Consider the following 12663-nt stretch of genomic DNA (forward strand, 5'->3'; position numbering starts at 1 on the left):
AATAGCCCTGGGATCCTTTCCCCTTTCCAATGCATAAAGGATGTCCTTCATCCGTGGATCAGCTCGCTGGGCATGCTCCACCTCTCGATCCTTTAGTTTGGGCAGCTGAGGGTCCTGTACTCTAGTAAAACTTGAGTAGACTATGGATATGGCTTCTGGTGGTGCACCCAGACAGTCAATTGCTCGTTCTCCATTGGCTGTGGATTTTTCCTCCACAATGGATACCCGTTGGCATAAAGCTCTCAATTCAGGGGTCTCCACATTCATTTGATCATTGGGAAATAAATCCTTAGAGTGAGGCTGCCGAGACAAGGCATCTGCATCCATGTTTGTTCGACCAGGTCGATACTGCAGAGTGAAATCATAGGCAGAGAGTGCCGCTAACCACCGGTGCCCTGCTACGGATAATTTTGCTGTTGTCTTGATGTATGTCAAAGGGTTATTATCGGTTTTTACAGTGAACTTGGCCCCATAGAGGTAGTCATGGAACCTCTCTGTGATGGCCCATTTCAATGCCAGGAACTCCACTTGATGAGCAGGGTAGTTTCTCTCAGGCGGTGTGAGACCCCGACTTGCAAACGCTACCGGTCGGAGTTTGCCCTCACGCTCTTGATAAAGGACAGCGCCTAAACCGGTGTAGCTTGCATCAACATGAAGTTCATATGGCTGGGTGGGATCAGCGTACACCAAAACAGGTGCTTGCGTGAGCTGTTGAATGATTTTACGGAAAGCTTCTTCACACTCAGCAGTCCACCGCTTTTCAAAAGGTGCACCCACATTAAAGTATTGATGCCGAGGTGAGTTCCCCTTCTTCTTATTTGTGGGGGGGTATCCCTTGGTGAGCTCTGTGAGTGCATGTACGATGTGCGAAAAATTCTTGATAAACTTGCGGTAATAGCCACAGAATCCCAGAAACGACCGTAATTCCTTGAGAGTTGTGGGCCTTGGCCAGGTGGTTACCGCCTTCACCTTCTCTGGGTCTGTAGCTATACCATCTGCAGACACTATGTGTCCCACATACCGCACGGATGTCTGGCAGAAGATGCACTTGTCTAAGGATAACTTGAGGCCAGCCTGTTCCAAACGATCCAGGACTTTGCACAGCCGAGTCTCGTGTTCTTCTAAAGTGCGCCCGAACACTATAATGTCATCCAGGTACACCAGACACTCCAACAGGTGCATGTCCCCTACCACCCGCTCCATGAGTCGCTGAAACGTGGCTGGAGCTCCAGATACTCCCTGAGGCATGCGATTAAATTGGTAAAACCCTAAAGGGCTGATGAATGCTGTCTTCTCCCGGTCCTCTGGTGCCATGGGCACTTGATAGTATCCACTGTGGAGGTCAAGGACAGAGAACCAGCAGCTACCATTCAGGCTTTCCAAGGTGTCATCCACCTGGGGCATTGTGTATTGGTTAGGGATCGTCCGCCGATTCAGAGTGCGATAGTCGACGCACATGCGCACCTTTCCACTTTTCTTTCGTACTGCAATGATCGGCGATGCGCAGGGGCTCCTGGATTCCTCAATGATACCTGCTTGAACCAGTTGCTGTAGGTGCTGCCTCACATCTTCAATATCAGCGGAGGCTAATTGTCTTGACCTCTCTCGAAAAGGCCGACCATCCTGCATTTGGATATGGTGCTCCACATCATGTGCACACCCAACATCCCATTCGTGCATAGAGAAAACAGCCTTCCTCTTGACTAACTTCTCACACAGGCGGTCCTTCCACTCAGCAGGAATGGGGGAATCCCCAAACTGGAAACTATCCCTCCCAAAAGGTCTAGCCTTGGTCTTCTCTTGGGATGGGGGCCCCCTTGCTCGCTGGTATGCGGCTTTACATAAAGCGTGCATTGGCAGCTCCTGCAGATAGTTGTTCCCTGCCATCTCACGGCATTTCCACGCCAATCTTTGGAACAGGTTTGCATTTGTCCCTAGGATTAAAGGTGCATACTTTCTTCCCTTTGGATCTGGGCAGACCAGTGCCAATGTTTCTATTTCCTGGTTTACTCCTGCAACATTCTTTGGAAACTGAACATTTAACAGGATATATCCCAGATAGGGGCAGGAGTCACAGCCAATTCCCCAGACTGTCAGGCCAGACAGGGGACGCAAGGGTAAATGCTGCAGGTGTTCTCGGTAGTAAGATTCATAGAGTATGGTGACCTGTGATCCGCTGTCCAGCAATGCCTCACACGATCGTCCTTCTATACGAACGGGTACTATAGCCTGGGGGCCTATCAGCCCATCTGGGTAACCCCTGTTTGTGGTTTTTTCTGGGGAGCCTTGGAATTTCAGGGTCTTGGGTTGCTCCTTCCCCAAGCCCTGTTGGTGTTTCCCTGAAGCTTCCTAATGGTCTGCTGCAATCTCTGAGATACCCTTGCATGATCTGTCTTGTTTTGGCAGTCCAAGGCATAGTGACCATCTCTTCCACAGTTATAACAGAAACCTTCTCACTGGCTATCACCCCTCCTGCTACTCTCCCCTCTTGAGGATGGCACAGTATGTCCCTGAGCCTTCATCATGGCCACTTCTCGGGTCAAATTTCTCAGTGCTGCTGCCACTGATGGGGCAACTTCCATCTCTCCAAGCACTGTAGTGGTGCGACTCCCTGCCATCTTCGGCTGCACCACTGCATCCACTTGCAACAATCGCTCCTCCTCTTCACGTATCTCTCGAATGAGCTTGTGGAATGGGGGTGGGTTTTGGGCCCGCTCCCTCAGCTGCAGTCGCCACAACATCAACCCATCTTGTCGGGTGCCCCGAAGGATTTGGTCCAACCTAGCGGAATCAATGCGCTTGGTGGGGATGCCCTCCTTCCGCACTACCTGCTGTAGCAAATCCTCTAGTCTCCTGATGAAATCCGACAGTCGTTCGTGGGGCTCCTGATAGGTATGGCGGAACCGATAATACAGGTCTTCACTGCTATCAGTAGTACCGTAGACACTCTCAAGAGCAGTTAAATAGTCTTGCACTGTGGCAGCTGGTTGTAAGTCTTTCAGGGCTCGGATAATTCGCATGGCAGGTCCCCTCAGACTCTCAAGCACACGTTTCCGCATCTCAGCATCAGAGCATTCCCACTCTTGGACAAGTGGCACCGTAAAATCCCTCCAGGTCTCGTAATCCTCCTCCCCTGGGGGTACAGGTGACACCCCCGAGAATGAACGTAACGGCTTGTATGGAGCACTTTCATATACCGGCCTCAATGCATCTTTGAGAGTGTTTCCTAGCTCTTTGGCCCATCCCACCAGGCTGGGTGCTGCAGGTGTTGGAGCCCCTCCTAATGCCAAAATTAATTCTTCTCTTGTCCGCTTCTCATCCATCATCAGAGCTTGCAATTTCTGCGCTAAAGAATCCACCTCAAGTGACACAGGCACACTAGGAGGGGACCGCTCTGCCCCCAGAATTGTCCAGGGAATACCTTCTACTTGCACCTCTTTGGGCACTTTATCAAGATCTGTTTCCTTGGAGTGAGTACATAGTGCTACCATGCCCTTCACTTTGCGGTTGTAAATACGGGTGCGGACCTTTACTCTCCCCAGTATTTCAGCTGCATCTAAGCTCTCCTCAATTTCATTTGGTTCCATCTCTTCTGGGAACCCCGCCACCAGCACAGCTTTGGTTACTGGGATTCGTGCCCCTCGGCACAGGTCTTCTAATCATAGAATCATAGAATATCAGGGTTGGAAGGGACCTCAGGAGGTCATCTAGTCCAACCCCCTGCTCAAAGCAGGACCAATTCCCAACTAAATCATCCCAGCCAGGGCTTTGTCAAGCCGGGCCTTAAAAACCTCCAAGGAAGGAGATTCCACCACCTCCCTAGGTAAAGCATTCCAGTGCTTCACCACCCTCCTAGTGAAATAGTGTTTCCTAATATCCAATCTAGACCTCCCCCACTGCAACTTGAGACCATTGCTCCTTGTTCTGTCAACTGCCACCACTGAGAACAGCTGAGCTCCATCCTCTTTGGAACCCCCCCTCAGGTAGTTGAAAGCAGCTATCAAATCCCCCCTCATTCTTCTCTTCTGGAGACTAAACAATCCCAGTTCCCTCAGCCTCTCCTCATAAGTCATGTGCTCCAGACCCCTAATCATTTTTGTTGCCCTCCGCTGGACTCTTTCCAATATTTCCACATCCTTCTTGTAGTGTGGGGCCCAAAACTGGACACAGTACTCCAGATGAGGCCTCACCAATGTCGTATAAAGTGGAACGATCACGTCCCTCGATCTGCTGGCAATGCCCCTACTTATACAGCCCAAAATGGCATTAGCCTTCTTGGCAACAAGAGCACACTGTTGACTCATATCCAGCTTCTCGTCCACTGTGACCCCTAGGTCCTTTTCTGCAGAACTGCTACCTAGCCATTCGGTCCCTAGTCTGTAGCAGTGCATAGGATTCTTCCGTCCTAAGTGCAGGACTCTGCACTTGTCCTTGTTGAACCTCATCAGGTTTCTTTTGGCCCAATCCTCCAATTTGTCTAGGTCCCTCTGTATCTGATCCCTACCCTCCAGCGTATCTACCACACCTCCCAGTTTAGTGTCATCTGCAAACTTGCTGAGAGTGCAGTCCACACCATCCTCCAGATCATTAATAAAGATATTAAACAAAACCGACCCCAGGACCGACCCTTGGGGCACTCCGCTTGAAACCGGCTGCCAACTAGACATGGAGCCATTGATCACTTCCCGTTGAGCCCGACGATCTAGCCAGCTTTCTATCCACCTTACAGTCCATTCATCCAGCCCATACTTCTTTAACTTGCCGGCAAGAATACTGTGGGAGACCGTATCAAAAGCTTTGCTAAAGTCAAGGAATAACACATCCACTGCTTTCCCCTCATCCACAGAGCCAGTTATCTCCTCCTAGAAGGCAATTAGTTTAGTCAGGCACAACTTCCCCTTGGTGAATCCATGCTGACTGTTCCTGATCACTTTCCTCTCCTTTAAGTGTTTCATAATTGATTCCTTGAGGACCTGCTCCATGATTTTTCCAGGGACTGAGGTGAGGCTGACTGGCCTGTAGTTCCCCGGATCCTCCTTCTTCCCTTTTTTAAAGATGGGCACTACATTAGCCTTTTTCCAGTCATCCGGGACCTCCCCCGATCGCCATGAGTTTTCAAAGATGATGGCCAATGGCTCCGCAATCACATCCGCCAACTCCTTTAGCGCCCTCGGATGCAGCTCATCTGGCCCCATGGATTTGTGCTCATCCAGTTTTTCTAAATAGTCCCGAACCACTTCTTTCTCCATGGAGGGCTGGTCACCTCCTCCCCATACTGTGCTGCCCAGTGCAGCAGTCTGGGAGCTGACCTTGTTTGTGAAGACAGAGGCAAAAAAAGCATTGAGTACATTAGCTTTTTCCACATCCTCTGTCACTAGGTTGCCTCCCTCCTTCAGTAAGGGGCCCACACTTTCCTTGACTTTCTTCTTGTTGCTAACATACCTGAAGAAACCCTTCTTGTTACTCTTAACATCTCTTGCTAGCTGCAACTCCAAGTGCGATTTGGCCTTCCTAATTTCACTCTTGCATGCCTGAGCGATATTTTTATACTCCTCCCTGGTCATTTGTCCAATCTTCCACTTCTTGTAAGCTTCTTTTTTGCGTTTAAGGTCAGCAAGGATTTCACTGTTAAGCCAAGCTGGTCGCCTGCCATATTTACTATTCTTTCTACACGTCGGGATGGTTTGTTCCTGCAACCACAATAAGGATTCTTTAAAATACAGCCAGCTCTCCTGGACCCCTTTGCCCTTCATGTTATTCTCCCAGGGGATCCTGCCCATCTGTTCCCTGAGGGAGTCAAAGTCTGCTTTTCTGAAGTCCAGGGTTCGTATTCTGCTGGTCTCCTTTCTTCCTTGTGTCAGGATCCTGAACTCCACCATCTCATGGTCACTGCCTCCCAGGTTCCCATCCACTTTTGCTTCCCCTACTAATTCTTCCCTGTTTGTGAGCAGCAGGTCAAGAAAAGCTCTGCCCCAGTTGGTTCCTCCAGCACTTGCACCAGGAAATTGTCCCCTACACTTTCCAAAAACTTCCTGGATTGTCTGTGCACCGCTGTATTGCTCTCCCAGCAGATATCAGGGTGATTAAAGTCTCCCATGAGAACCAGGGCCTGCGATCTAGCAACTTCTGTTAGTTGCTGGAAGAACGCCTCGTCCACCTCATCCCCCTGGTCTGGTGGTCTATAGCAGACTCCCACCACGACATCACCCTTGTTGCTCATACTTCTCAACTTTATCCAGAGACTCTCAGGTTTTTCTGCAGTTTCATACCGGAGCTCTGAGCAGTCATACTCCTCTCTTACATACAATGCAACTCCCCCACCTTTTCTGCCCTGCCTGTCCTTCCTGAACAGTTTATATCCATCCATGACAGTACTCCAGTCATGTGAGTTATCCCACCAAGTCTCTGTTATTCCAATCACATCATAGTTCCCTGACTGTGCCAGGACTTCCAGTTCTCCCTGCTTGTTTCCCAGGCTTCTTGCATTTGTGTATAGGCACTTAAGATAACTCATCGATCGTCCCTCTTTCTCAGTATGAGACAGGAGTCCTCCCCTCTTGCGCTCTCCTGCTCTTGTTTCCTCCCAGGATCCCATTTCCCTACTTACCTCAGGGCTTTGGTCTCCTTCCCCCGGTGAACCTAGTTTAAAGCCTTCCTCACTAGGTTAGCAAGCCTGCTTGCGAAGATGCTCTTCCCTCTCTTCGTTAGGTGGAGCCCGTCTCTGCCTAGCACTCCTCCTTCTTGGAACACCATCCCGTGGTCGAAGAATCCAAAGCCTTCTCTCCGACACCACCTGCGTAGCCATTCGTTGACTTCCACGATTCGACGGTCTCTACCCAGGCCTTTTCCTTCCACAGGGAGGATGGACGATAATAATCCTCTCTCCATTTTTTTTTTTTTTTAAACTGAGATGAAAGTCACTCAGGAGTTTCTTTGCTCTGTGAAGAAGAGCCCAGGGTGCACAACGTAGGGGTGTGTGTGTGTGTACTGCAAAGTCCCCGTACGGGCCACCAAGTGTAACTTTAGCGCCCTTGTGGCCAAGATGGAGTCTGCTCTGCAGGCAGCTCTGGCCAAGAGAAGGCGTGCGCAGGAATGCAGCAGGAGAAATCCCTTCCACCCCAGGGGCACCTGTTACAACCCCCCCAGAGTGAACACCCACACCCACAGGAAAAGTACAGTGGATATAACAAAGGAAATATTTATTTACAGAGGGATGAGAGGAGAAAAACAACAAGGGGAAATATAGGGGGAGCATTAAGACAGGGCTGCATCCAAGCCAAGGCCCCACAGGCCCAGTGGTAGCACAGTCTGGAAGGGCAGACACCGAGCCATGTGTCTGCACACAGAGTTCAGAAGTCCTGAGCAAAGTTCCAGTCCAGTGGTGAGTCTTGGGTGCTCCTGGTCGTCTTCGGCGCCAGTGAACTTTCCCCCAACAAACCCCTCCGGTGCCCTCTTCTGCCGCTCTCTGCAAAGCCACACAGAGCGACCACCTCCCCACTTAACTAGCTACAGCCTCCCTCCTTGTTCCCAATGCAGAGTCACCAACCCCAGTACTCACAGCCCCATGCAGCTCTGGGCAGCCGTGATACTGGGTCCAGCTCCGGCCTGTCTTTCTCGGGCAATTCCTCCCTGGCACAGTGCTGCTCCTGGCTCCTGTCCTGGGCTGTCCCCGATCGGTCACCCTGGCCTTCCCAGGCTTCGGGCAGGTTCTCTGCTGCTTCACTTTTCCAGGGCCTGCAGGCTGCCTCTCCCCTCCTCGGAGCTCCAGCACTGCCCCCTGGAGTTTCCCTCCTTTTTTCTTACTCTCCCCCTCCCCCTTAGGAAAAAGATTTAAAGGGCCATGCTCTCTAAACCCCAAAGGGGTTACATTTGTTTAGAAGTTTTAACAGGTTTACAAATCCTTGCCATGTAAATATCAGAAACAAAACAATCATTACACCGGGGAGCTTTTGTTTAAAGAGAGGCTATACAGGCATATAGCAGTCAGCAGATCTTTCTCTTTAACTGGGTGTTATCATATTACAGAGTGAGCATCATTACAATACCGATCGTGTCATTTCTAGTGATTTTATTAAAACCAGTGAAATCGCCGAGACTTTCTTTTATGCTTCCAAGAGATCCTGCAGTTTTGCATGACCGTATTTTTAGTTGCAGTCCATCTCTTATCCTTTGTCTGTACTTCTTCTCTGTCCGCTGAAATCACACATGCTGTGAGTGCCCTTGCCTCTGTCACAGGGTGAGCTGCCCCTTTAAGGGGGCTGGCGCTCCTCTGTACCTGTGCCAGCCTTATTCCACCTTTCCAGGAGAAGGGACCGATACCAGGTATCACACCAGGGGAGTGTGTGACTAGAACTCGGCCTTCTGGGAAGCTAAGGGCAACCTGAGCTCAGGGATGGGAGCTTGCTGGGGAAAGGACAGTTGACAGCTCTCCTGAGCTCCCAGGTCGGAGGCCTGGGAGAGAGACCTGCAGGGAGCAGGAGGGCCGCAAAGGACTGTGACTCTGCGGGGAAGGCCAAGCTGAGAAAACTCTGCACATAAAATAGCCAGCTACTTCGGTAGGCTCTTGGTCTCACAGCACTCCCTGTCTTTCCAGGACAGCTGGGAGGGTTTGTGACTTTCCACCATCCCCATCGGTCCCCTCCCCACTACGTATCCCCTTCCTCCTGACAAGGAAAAGGAGGAGGCAGAAAGTCCTGGAAAAGACCCTCACCCAGGAAATGAGCGGGCGTGTTTGGAAAGAAACAGCAGCATGGTGAGCCAGGAGCTGCAGCGAGGCTGGACGCAGCCAGGCACACCCAGGGTACGTATACAGAGCCACTTGGGAACAGGCTGTGACTGCCGGACACTACAGCTGAGGGCAGGACTGGGTGGGACTTATGGGGGAACAGCAGTGACTGGGGAAAGAGGCAGTGCAGAGGGGCCCCAATGAGAGAGACACCATGAAGTGATCCTGGCCTGTAAACCTGCAAGCTCCTATTCTCTTTGGATAGAGACGGATTTGAGTGGGCCTCCAGGCACTAGATCTGAAAAGCCCCGTGTAGTAGTCTCGGCCAAGGTTCGGCCCTCAGCGGGGCTGTGGGGTATCCCACCGCCTCGCTCTGGTCCGCCGTCAGTCCTGGTCCGGCGGTAGTGTGGGACAGCAAACACACAGTTAGGGGCTCAGGCCCTTAAGCAGGGGCTGAGCCAATAGTTCAGGAAAAGCCCCGGGCCCTCAATCAGGGCGGGGCAGCAAACACCCAGTCTGGAGCTCAGGCCCTCAAGCAGGGGCTGAGCCAATAGTTCAGGAAAAGCCCCGGGCCCTCAATCAGGGCGGGGCAGCAACCACGCAGTCTGGAGCCCAGACTGCAGGGGCTGAGCCAATAGTTCGGGAACCCCGGCCCTTAAGCAGGGCGAAGTCAATGGGTTTGTAGCAGCCCAGGCCCTAGGTCAGGGCGGGGCAGCAATCAAATAGTCAGGAACCCAGGCCCTTAAGCAGGGGCTGAGTTAATGAGCAAGAGGTCCCAGCCTCTCTAGACCAGGGAAAAGAGGGAGTCTGCCACCCAAGGAGTGGGTGGCAGGGGGGACGCAGGCCCTCCCACTCCACTGCATCCCAGCCCGGGGCCCTAGCAGCGGCGGAAACTCGCTGCTGTGAGTGGGGATCCTGGCCACAACACACTGACATCGGCTCTGGCAGTGCAGCAGCCAGACTGGGGTCGGCTGCCCCCGGGCTACTTCCACACTCCCCCTCGTAGGGTACCTGGGCTGTACTAGTGTCCTTGGTGCTCTCCACCAGCATCGGTTCCTCCGGGTAGGTAGCGAAGAGTAGGTCCGGCTCCTCCTCGGGGTAGCTGGAAAGGGGCAGGCTCAGCCAGTCCTCCTCGGGGTAGGCTCGGCTGGCCTGGTGAGTCAGCAGGCCGGTCGCGGCCTGCTGCTGTCTCCCAAGCGGGAGCTCGGCCACAAACGTCTGCTCTCTCCGCTGGCTTGTTCTCCACTGAGCTCTGCAGGTGGGCTTTTATACTTCCGCGTCGGCGCTGTGACCTCTGAGGGGCGGGCGCCGGACCCGGTGGCTTCGCCCATGTTGGTGTTAGGGGAGGTTCGGCCCGCAGCGGGGCTGTGGGGTATCCCACCGCCTCACTACACCCTGACTCTCAAGTGGCCTGCCCCCTTGGGCCAAACAAGAACCACGATTACTCACTTTGAATTTGCACCCTTTAAGTATCTGTGCTAGGGCATTTCCAGCCTCTCCCTTTTCTGCCAACCCTAACAAAATACCTTTTCCCTTAGTCACATGTCTGTGTGGTTATGGGACCCATCAGGGCTAGCGCCTGTAGATATGTCTACACTGCACACCGACCCCAGGTGCTGACTCAGGTTTGAGCCCAACCTCCCCCCTCCCTTTCCGTCCACACACAAATCAGTCTGACTCAGGTCCGCAAGCACTCAGAACCCGGGTCCTAGGACCCTGCTAAGGGGAGTGGGTCAGATGCTGAGTCCTGCTGTGATTCGGGTCCAAACCCTGTCATTGTGCAGTGTGGACGCACTCAATCCACAGACTTGAGTCAGAAGGTCTGTGTAGTCAAGTATGGACACGTTAGCATGTCTGTGAGACCCGTGTCCGGCAGCTGTAAACCCAGGTTCACAGTGCAGTGTGGATGCTCAAACACTGGTTTGGAAACGCCGAGTTCACAAGTCCATGTCCCACAGAACCGGACTTAGTGTGCTGTGTAGACATACCCTGTACGGCCGAGCTGCTGGAGCACCTGCAGGGCTTGCCTCCTGGCGCGCTGCTGGTACCTTGCTAGTAACGCAGCACTGAGCAGCTCTAACAATTACACAAGACTTCACTCAGCAGAAATGTGTTAGCGTGTGAGTGTGAGAGATGTAAGCTGCGGCTGTGATCAGTGAAACGCTTTCATTCCAGAGGAGTGGTGGCTCCCAGAGGAACAATTGACTGTGTCGTAGCGAGGTCACTGCTGGTGACTGAGAGCTCATCGCTATCATACAGTAATCAGACAAGACAGTGAAGAGTGACTGCCAGGGAAGGGAGATGGAAGAGGGGGTGTCGCTTTGTGTCGCAGTGATGGATAAAACAGCTCAAGTCAAATAAGAAGCGACCTGAACATTCATCCAAAACTGGCACTGATCCCAAATTGGACAGCAGTGGAGACAGCTGATATCCTGCTCTCAGACTAGATGTGCTCACGCCAGTTAAACCGCATGATGTGACAAAATACCTTGAGTTAATAAGAGTCCTCAAGGGTATTTAAAAACTCCAGTATGACTGGGGTTGCCTGCATCATTGACCAGTGTGAGACAAAGATGTTAACATGGGGCTAGAAATGGGGAGATTGATGACTACATTGTGGGAAGGCAGCATTTGTGCTAGCGGGAGTTAGAATGGGGAGCCTCTGGCAGCGAAACAGCTTGGGGAGGTAGTATTGCTTAGTGGTTAGAGCATGGAACTGAACCAAGGATCCTGAGTCTCAGGCCAGAGGCCTAGCTGCTGGAGCAGTTTCCTCTCAGCAATAGGTACAGCAGGCAGCCTCCATATTTGCAGAGGGCAGGTCTTGACTTTATAATCCATGGGAGATGCTTCAGTTCAAGGGCCTCTAGCCCTTCCTCTAAGCCACCAAGTTATGAGTGCAGGCTAAGTGAGAGCAGTACCTTACTCCACAAGTAGGACCATTGAAATTAATGGGACTATGTGGAGAGTAACGGTTGGTCCTACTTTGCCTTCATTCCCCCATGTGTAAAGCAGGGATCATCCTTCCTTTGTCTGTCCTCGCTGTTTAGATTGGAAGATTTGTGGAGCAGGGACTCTCTCTCCCTCTGTGTGTGCAGCACCTACCACAATGGGGCCTTGATCTCTGTTGGAGCTTCTAGCTCAAAGACACGAACACCAGAGTTACGGAATGACCATGGGGAACTGGAAGTAAGCTATCAGGCAGCAGCGGAGACAAAACCAACCAACCAACCAACCAGCAAATACAGTACTGTACTGTGCCTGGATTGCATCTTAAAGGGAGGCACATCTGGGCTACCTGTCCCCTCCCCCACCCCCTACTCACCACGGCGCGGGGCAGCCATGTACAGGTAGGAGGTGCTGGATGCTGTTTTCCCCTCTCCCTCCCCCCTGGCTGGGAGGGGGACAAACTTGCAAGCTCAGAGCTCAGCAAAGGTGATGCCTGGGAGCATCAAGAAGGGTCACATGCCCCTCCCTAGATGCCTGGGGGGGCATATTCAGCAGGGAACCGCAGTGGCGAAAGGAGCAGAACGTGGGGCTGCTGCTCCCAGGAGCCAGCTCTTCTGGCGCGGCTGTACCGATACCGGCCCCAGCCCTGTCCTTCGGCGGGGCTGGACAGAACCCAGGAGACGCAGCTGCGTGGAAGGGCTGGGGGCGGGTCCGGGGGCAGTACAGCTGCGTGGGAGGAGCTGCCGGTGTGGGGCTGCCCTCCTTTCGCCTGAAATCGGTATCCGGCGCAGTGGGAGGACAAAGTCCCCACCCCCAGGCAACATGGGATGGGGAGAGGATGGGGAGAGCGCGGGGTCCTGGGCTGGGGGTGGGGCGAAGAGGAGTCACGTGGGGGTCACCTGTCCCCCTTTGTGTCCCTCCCATGAGTCGCCCATGCTGGCTGGGAAAGAAACTTCCCGAGCTGCTACTGAAAGCTGACCTGGAGTGTAAGC

At 52.7% G+C, this 12663-nt stretch overlaps 1 protein-coding gene across 1 annotated transcript; it reads right to left on the reverse strand.

Moving 5' to 3' along the window:
- Nucleotides 1–2453: 2453 nt before the first annotated feature.
- Nucleotides 2454–3587, reverse strand: LOC135885338 (paraneoplastic antigen Ma1 homolog). The gene has a single exon (XM_065413012.1). The coding sequence runs from the start codon at nucleotides 3585–3587 to the stop codon at nucleotides 2454–2456; it is 1134 nt and encodes a 377-aa protein (XP_065269084.1).
- Between the last annotated feature and the right edge of the window lie 9076 nt (nucleotides 3588–12663).

Source organism: Emys orbicularis, chromosome 11, assembly GCF_028017835.1.
Source record: "Emys orbicularis isolate rEmyOrb1 chromosome 11, rEmyOrb1.hap1, whole genome shotgun sequence".
Taxonomy (NCBI): domain Eukaryota; kingdom Metazoa; phylum Chordata; order Testudines; family Emydidae; genus Emys; species Emys orbicularis.

Coding starts and splice junctions, on each gene's coding strand:
- LOC135885338 (XM_065413012.1), bottom strand. CDS start 3,587: ATGGAACCAAATGAAATTGAGGAGAGCTTAGATGCAGCTGAAATACTG.